The 8,865-nt window shown below is 37.4% G+C and overlaps 1 protein-coding gene across 1 annotated transcript in view; it reads right to left on the reverse strand.

Moving 5' to 3' along the window:
* SPAG16 (sperm associated antigen 16) overlaps positions 1–4,490 on the reverse strand; it is a 411,664-nt gene extending 407,174 nt beyond the window's left edge. The window contains exons 1-3 of the mRNA XM_050899968.1: positions 4,483–4,490; positions 4,107–4,203; positions 3,582–3,680 (exon numbers count right to left, since the gene is read on the reverse strand). Coding sequence (XP_050755925.1) covers positions 3,582–3,680; positions 4,107–4,203; positions 4,483–4,490 — 204 coding nt within the window. The remainder of the gene's footprint in view (positions 1–3,581; positions 3,681–4,106; positions 4,204–4,482) is intronic.
* Positions 4,491–8,865: the final 4,375 nt, after the last annotated feature.

Raw genomic sequence — 8,865 nt, forward strand, 5'->3', positions numbered from 1 at the left:
TTTCTTACTTCTTTTCTTTATTTTAACTGAGGCAAATGTCTAATATTGTTGGCTTGTAGTTTCCCAAACACATCTATAAAGCCAGTCTTCAGAAGAAATGACACAGCTTGATTCCCTTAATAAATGGAAATATGATAGGAGTTCATTTCATCTGTGCAGAAGAGAATTTATTAGCTAGATACTAGCACTGAGAATCATTTCAGGAACCGAAGCTTGAGCAGGGAACAATATAGGGAAAAAATGAACGCAGTCTAACAGGCACAGTATTGTAACAGGGCCTCAGGAAACCAGAATTAAATTCCTAGCTCCTCTGCAGACTTTGAGTGACACTAGGCTAACGACTTCCTTTAATTTAATCTTAACCTTGAATTTAATCTTAACCTTGGATGACTACCCACAGAATGGCGTAACAGTAATTTTTTGTATGTATTTACCTATTTAGTAACGAGGAAAATACAATCTATTAATGTGGTGCAGACAGACACCCTATAGAAGCTATATAGACAAAAACATCTTATTAAAGGATTCTGACCATTAAGTCAAAATAAACAAACTAAATATTTGCTTTGGTAAATACTTATTAAATATTTCTTGGTTAAATATTTATTTTTTCATCAAAATCTTTAAAGCATTTTGAGTGTAAGGACTGCAAATATGGTCAGTAAAATAATTGCTTAGACCTTAACCTTAAGGACTTCCACAATACTCACAAAAATTTCTGTCCAATGAACAAAGATTAACACCAAATAAATTAATAATTTATCTGGAAAATAAAATGAGATGTTCTTGCAAAACTTACTAATAAAAAAGGGAATTCAAAGATTTTTAACATGATCAAACATATTATAAATCAAACCTACATAAAATATAAGGTTAATGAAGGCCAATGTGACTTCAGAGTATCATTTAGGATATTAAGAAAATGAAGATCCTGGAATGGAAGTGTAATAGCTGTAACTACTGAAAAAAGTACTTCAGCCAGCTTTCTTTTGTGTGTGTGGTTTTCCAGAAATTCTGTATCCTTTTCCTAGGGTCCCTATCAGCTGAAGATTTTCTTTCATATGCAAAATACTCTGTTACTTGTGTTGAAAAATAATTTATATTACTTTACCATGCCTCAAAACAAGGACAACAGAAAAAAAAAGTCATGAGTTGTAACTGAAAAGGACAAACGATGACTGGAACAGGAACAGTAGGCAGAACCACTGCTATCCAAAGCATGTGTTGCCCAGCACAGCTGTATTTTGAATCGGCTGCCATTTCACCACCAGACTAGGGGGAAACAATATTTAGAGACTAGAGCTCCATCACCCTCATTTCCTTGTTGGGATCCAAACAAAAACATGAACTGTAACTGTTGAGGGAGCCTCACCAAACTCCTCAAAGACCAGTAGTTTCACTGCACACATGCAGAGATCCAGAAGGAAAAAAACATGCCTCAATATCCCCTGTAGAAACATAGCTTTAATTCCTACACACCAATTTTCTTTTTTTTAAAAAAGGTGAATAGCACCATCTCATTTGCTTACATTTGCTGTTCTTCATTTAGTAATTACTGCTAATTACTTTGGAAGAAAGTTTGAAAATAAGCATTTTTCTTAGATTTTCTTTGTTATACTTGACCTTTTTAACAGAATGTAAAAGAAACTGTAGTTATTCAATTTAGAAACTGTGGGTATTTATAGTACCTGCGTTTGGCAAATCACTTAAATATTTTTGGATACTCACTTGATCTGTGCCTTCTCTATATAGTTCCTGTTCTTTAACAAGAAGATTTGCATCTAGTATTGAAATGCATTCTTTAATACGGGATTAGGTATACAAGTTACTACGAACAGCAAATATACACAATCACTTAAAACTATTTATCACAGAATAGCTATTCCAGGATATGGCTGTTACCTAATTTAACCTATTTTAGCCAAGATTAGAAGCTAGTAATTGAAAAAGTGCACCAGTTATTTATCATGTGAAGAAGACAGCCTTCTACTGTTCTTCTTAGCTCAGAGTTTGGGTATTGATTCACAGGAAACAGTGCTTCTAACTTGGGTCACCAAAAGCATTTGCTGCAGCACTTGGTTTTTCCAGTGAATTAGCATCAAACAATCTAGTCACTGAGCCTCACAAAATATACAGTAAATCATTATGAAAGCTGTCAAGGAACTAGCAAGTGTATTAAAACATTTTTCTGTTCACGTCTTTCTGTCTAAAGGTTGAAAATATTACTTCAGTTTCAAAATTATGGAAAAAATGAGGCCTCCAAATAATGAGTCAAGAAGCAAGAAGGCAGACATCTATTAGCATAAGCACAAAATCAAAGAGAATTTGAGTTTAAGCACACACATTCTTCTTTTGTTTTTAAGAAAGGTAACACTTTCTTCAGTTTGATTAAATGGGATAGATATTAGAATATTGTTTCCTACCACTCAAAGTTCAACAAATCAATAGAGGTAGAAGATTATTTAAATATAGCACTGCCAAAAGAGCAACAGATTAAAAATATTCTTCCTTGTTTCACTTTTTATTTGAATGTCAACTCACACAGTAAAACAGACATAACTTCAGTTATCCCTAAAGAACATTAAGAATTTCCACTACTTGGTTAACATTAAGTATGTTTAGTCTTAAAAACTTCTGCCATCTTTCCCTTAATTTTCAGGCATATTCAGTTTCAAAACACAGATGACTGGTATTGTCAAGTTTTCATTCAAAGTTTGATCTAAAATACAAAACTGATCTGTTCATGTGTACTAGTGCAGAAGAAAATGCACATTTTTCCTCCATTTTGATGTTAAGAATCATTCACATAATTTTATCTTTTCATTATTAATCATTTGCTTTTGCAAAACAAAGACTATGACGATAGCTTACTGATGAAGCTAATAAGATAGTGGTGATATTAGAAACACAGCAGGGAAAAGCACTTTTCCATTAGATTGTCATAAGCAAGTAAATTCAGGTAAATCATATTTTGGAAAATGCAATATAACAATCCCATTGTGTAACTCATGAGTATTACATGACTGTTTTGAAATCAAACTGTAAATGTAAGAAGTGTCAAAAACTAATGGTGTGAAATGATTGATAGTTTCATTAATATTTTGATTTAACATAGTGTAACAGCCCATTCTTTATTTTCAATATATGAATAATCTTTTTCAGCAAAGTATGCAAGTACAAGCTTCTGTGGGTCTTAAGCATATGCGGTTTCTTTCCTGTGTCAGGGATCACACTCTCATTCAATCTACTCAGATAAAGAAACAAACCCTGAAATACCGATACGTTGTAATAACATTAATGTATTTTAAATAATCTATCTATATATTTGTTACATGTATTTGCAATATCAGGTTGTTTATGGAACATAAAATGAACAAAAGTTAAAGGAAGATGAAACCCAGGAAACATAAGTTGCCTTTTTCACTGTGGAATATGTTTACCCCAGACACTTTTAAAAAATAAGAAACAATCTTTTCCACACAAGTATTTCATAATTAAAATAAACTATGAGGTGTAAATTTTAAGCCACTAATGCCAACTGAATTACAGACAGAGTCTTAGAATGTTTAGGAAGTTCTTACTAAAATTTGGGCATCTTCAGCCTGCTCTTGAACAGTCTGTAAAGCCTTTGACAGATCCTCATCATCTTCCTGAAGACTAAATTCATCATCTGCTGGAACCTAAATGATACGATTTAAAGTTAGGTATCAACATATTTTACACATCTTTCTTTCAGAATACAACCATTTCTACTCCCAATACAACTACTGAAAATAACCTCATTCTTGTTAAAATAATATTTTGCCATATTTAAATAGAATTTATATTACTGAAATATTCATTATAAATAAGCTGAAACATCTAAATAGAAATACCTGTACCTTTAAAGAAGTATTTAATGTTCAAATAAAAGTAAAACATAACAAATCAACTGACACTAAATCTTCTCTTGAAAAATAAAGATATGCCTAGCATCATCGCACTTTATAAAAGGAGATTCATGTCATTTCTCCTAGGATGTTTTTGTGACTGATGAAGTAAAACAACAGAATGAAACATGAATACTCTACCACATATATCAGAAGATTATCAATTTAGTAAATTACCTCTTCATACTGATAATCATCTTTAGAGTCATCTGTTATGGTAAATTCTGCGGATTTTGTTAAGTCTGAAACAGCTGATGCATGTGATGAGTTCCAACTCAAAAAAAATGTATCGTAAAATAATCACCTATAAATCTGTTATGACCACCTTCGCCCTTGTTCTTTTTGACGCAAGACTTTACACTGTCGAGGCTTCTTTCAGCCTTTAGGTGAACAAGCCCAGCTCCAGTGAAAACTATGTGCAGAGACAGAATTTAGATTCAAAGTTTTTATAGCATGTTTAAACACCATTAAAATTTGCCTCATCAGATCTATCAAAGTTAGAAGTCAAGCACTGTTCTGAATTAAACAGTAGCTAAATTCTGCTCTCACTTACCCAATCATCAGTTTTCATAGGGGTCTTACTGCACTGAGACTTCCACGGACTTTCTGCTTCTAAGCATAACTTGCTTAATGCTCTCAGAGAATGGCAATTTTTATCAAATTCAGATGTAGAAGTTCAAACATGAACGTCTAAGATCAAATACTGAATACTAGAGGACCATTTACTGAAGCCGATACAAATGCCTTAATAATTACAACACAGCTACAATAAAAAGATAAAGAACTTTCAAATTGTAAAAATTCATTTGGAAATTATCTGCAGTTCCTCCAAATGCTTTAGAGTCAAACTTTTCATTAAAAATAACTACAAATGGTATAAAAGGAAACCCAAATAAACATTTTTTCATCCACTAGCCTCACAGTCCATGAAAGTGTAGCGAAAGTGTTTTTAGCAAGATGCTCTGTTGACAGTTTCCCTAGGAAATCAGTTAGCCTACAAATGACCCATATAAATACACCAGAAATTAACTTCTGAAGAAAAGCTGGCGATTCAGTACTTCACACACAGGAAAAAAAAAAAAAAGACACATGATTTTCCAGCTTTGCATCAAGTTTCCTAATCTGAGTTATTCTCATAAAAAACAGGCCTTTTGCTACAGTTCTCACAGTACAAGATATATGTAAAAGTATCATCTGCATTCAAGACCCCAGCATCACAGCATCACCAAAACTATCAGTTAAATTGTAACCATCTGGAAGGCTAACAGCTTAAGACCATGTCCCAAAAAACAATAACCACTATTTGTTTTTCAGAGATGTTTTTAGAGGTTTGAGATAAGATGGAGAGATGTCATTTTCTCTTGTAAACAACAAGAAGAAAAAAACAAATAGAGAAGTCACTGAGTGAATAAAGGCATAATTTTCAGTAATCAAGTCTAAGCACATCTGCGTACCTCCAACTGCAGGATAACACTATGTACTTACTATATAAATTGTATACATAAATAGGCAACTGGCATGAATGCTTCTTAAGACTCTTCTATCTAGGCTTAGTACATGAAAGCAAATGCTGGCAATACACATGCCCCCAAATTTAATTCCCTAATTACTGCATCACAGACTGCAGATGTGAAACACAGGACTTGAATTCAAGTCACCACCTCTCTGCATCTCAAATTTTGCTCTCTGCAAAAGCTTCATTTTCTAACTTGACTGATTCTGGAATGTTTAATTCTAAAACCTGAACTATGCAGAATCTCATCTCCAAATAACGTTAACTATGTTTTCTTTTGTAAGGGGCGGGGGGGGGAAGGAAGGAACCCCCAAATTATTAGATTTAACAGGCCTAAGTCTGTTCTCTATCACTCCAGAAGAAATCTGGATTAACTCTTTTGACTTTAATGGGAGGGCAAAGAAATTGTGCAGCACAAAACCCGCATCTTTTCTCAGTATGGTACTCCAGGACCATATGTGGGTCCACCAAGGTAAGCAAAGAGAACCGAGATGAAAATAGCTCATGTTGAGACATGACTTTCAAGAGCTGACCCAACAGACTTGAGATCACGATCAGGGACTCAGGCATCAGGCTAGCTTTCAATTGTCTGCCTGCTCCCCAGTACAACAGGAACGTTTTGGTCCTCACATCAGTGTCTGACCACATCCTAATAAAACAGCTCCTAATTCCCGGACTTCGTTCCTTCAACTTGGAGGGAGACAAGTCCATCTGAACTGCTGATTACATAACAAAAAGGGAACAACAACAAGGCGCGAGTGCAAAGCGAGAGGAATAGGTTTCCTTTACTGTTTGAAAAAGCAAGGATGCTTGCAGCAGGCAAGTCAAGACAAAAGACACAGTAATACTGACTGACTAGTTAGGGTAATGTTCTAAGAAACCCTTTTTTTAATTAGATTAAGATATCCTAGCACTAGCTAGCTGACTACACATTTTCTCTTTAAAGAATGAGACTTCAAAAAGTGTGGTCGTGTTTGTATAGCGTGAATGCTTGGGTACAACATTTTTTTGTATGAAGCAGGGGACAATTTCCATATATATGTAGTAATTCTACATATGAACTAAGTATCTGCATAGAATCATAGAATGGTTTGGGTTGGAAGGGACCTTAAAGATCACCTAGTTCCAACCCCCCTGCCGAGGGCAGGGACACCTTCCACTAGACCACGATGCTCAAAGCCCCATCCAGCCTGGCCTTGAACCCTTCCAGGGAGGGGGCATCCACACCTTCTCTGGGCAACCTGTTCCAGTGCCTCACCACCCTCACAGTGAAGAACAACTTCCTTACACCTCATCTGAATCTACCCTCTTTCAGTTTAAAGCCATTACCCCTTGTCCTATCACTACATGCCCTTGTAAAAAGGCCCTCTCTGGCTTTCTTGTAGGCCTCCTCCGGCTTTTTTGTAGGCCCCCTTTAGGTACTGGAAGGCTGCTACAAGGTCTCCCTGGAGCCTTCTCTTCTCCAGGCTGAACAACCCCAACTCTCTCAGCCTGTCTTCATAGCAGAGGTGCTCCAGCCCTCTGACCATCTTCATGGCCCTCCTCTGGACTCGCTCCAACAGGTCCATGTCCTTCTTATGTTGGGGGTCCCAGAGCTGAACTTCTGCATACTTCTGTGGAACCCCTAAGCCTCTTCATTACTTTATAGCACAGTATTTATCAACTTTAATTTAAATAAAGTACATTTAAATACAATACTGTACCCAATAATTTTTCACACCATGTTTAGTGATCGCAGACTATTTTTTCCTAAAGCTATCTTTTTTGAGATGGGGGGGAGGATCAACTACTTTTTTCTGCATTTATCAAATCTTTCAACACAGACAGAAACATCACCGCAGTATACCCTTGATAAGTAAAACACTTTCAAACACTGCAGTTTTTTCCTGAATTTTCTACTGACCTGACTGTCCTTGTGATCCACTATGGTCTAAACTAATGCGTCACTGCAAACACTGTGCCCAGACTAAAATATTACTTTAAAAATCCTGATTTTTTTTCCCCCCTCTTTTTTCCAAAAATCATAGCTAGGTGCACAATAAAATAGAGGAATTCATTTTTAAAGCTATTGTATTTTCCCAGCAAACACTGTCAAATTTTTTTTTTAACACGTCCTGATACAGTGCCTTTTTTTTTTTTTTTAAGGACACCACACTGTGAAAACAGCTGTGCAATTTCAAGTAGGTAGAAACTGAGGCACAACCTTGCAAAGGACAATATTCCACTTTTTTTCCTATTGCTTTTATATTGGCTTACATCTTAATTCTAGCAATGCAGGAAAAACTAAGGTACTTGTAAGGCCTAACACTTAAGCTCTGATTGTTTAGCCACAAAAACAAAGCTTGAAAGATCTTCTTGATTTGGCAGTTCACAGCTACAAAAGAGAACAGATAGAGCTAGTCTGACCCAACGACAAAACTAGACAATTTGTGTCATCTGACTAAAAATTACACATTTAAAAGCCATAAACTCCTAACATAATTTGCTACAACTCAATTGTGAAAAGAATTCAAACTGATTTTTTTTTTCCTCTAAAAGCCACAGCAAATAAAATTATGTCTAGGTTATTGTATCATAATCTTTATAACTTGGTCATACACAGTACTAAACAAAACCACGAATATCTAGCCAGTTACTCTGTGTGGCAGACACTGGGAAATTAAAGGAGCACCTTTTACAGCAGCACATTGGGACTGTGAGTCTAAGTAACAAAGTCTTGTCACTCCTCCGTAGATATTTTGCATTTACTGATCAACAACCAACACAAGAGAGGCGACAAGAGTCTTTCCTTTCAGGATTTTAACTCTTGCTTAGACTGCCCCATCAGCAGGGGAGAATAAAATTACCCTGCTTTTCCTAGGGGTCACCCAGGGACTCTTACCATCAGCAACGGAGAACAAACATCACGTTAAAGTAAGCAAGACCCTACTGTCTCTGCAGGGGGAAAAAACCCAAACCCCGCATATTGTCTCTTTTTAGCCTCCAGGGGCAATAACCCACAAAAAGAAGCAACAAGGTAGTGGGCTTTTTTGGCTTCCCCCCCCCCCCCTTACTCTGTGAAACAACTTGGGAACCAGCGGGTCTCCTGCTGGGACGTCCCTGCCCCGGCTCCCAGCGAGGAGCCAGCGGCACAGGCAGGGCTGCACGCTGCCCTGTCCCTGCCCGACCCTCCCGGGCTGCCGCCGAGGCAGCCCCCGGGGTCCCCCCGCCTGGGGAAGACAAGCACACACGGAGGAGGGCAGGAGCACTGAGGAGACCGGCCCGCCCGCGCCGCTCCCCCCGCTCAGGCGGGGAACCGGCGGGACCCCGGGGCGCCCCGCACCCCCCAGCCGCCTCAGACGAGGAGGAGTAGGAGGAAAAAACTCCGGAGGAGGAAGGATACTCTGCAGGCAGAAGGACGCCTCAGAGCCCGCCGCCTCCTCC

The sequence above is a fragment of the Gymnogyps californianus genome, chromosome 7 (assembly GCF_018139145.2).
Source record: "Gymnogyps californianus isolate 813 chromosome 7, ASM1813914v2, whole genome shotgun sequence".
Taxonomy (NCBI): domain Eukaryota; kingdom Metazoa; phylum Chordata; class Aves; order Accipitriformes; family Cathartidae; genus Gymnogyps; species Gymnogyps californianus.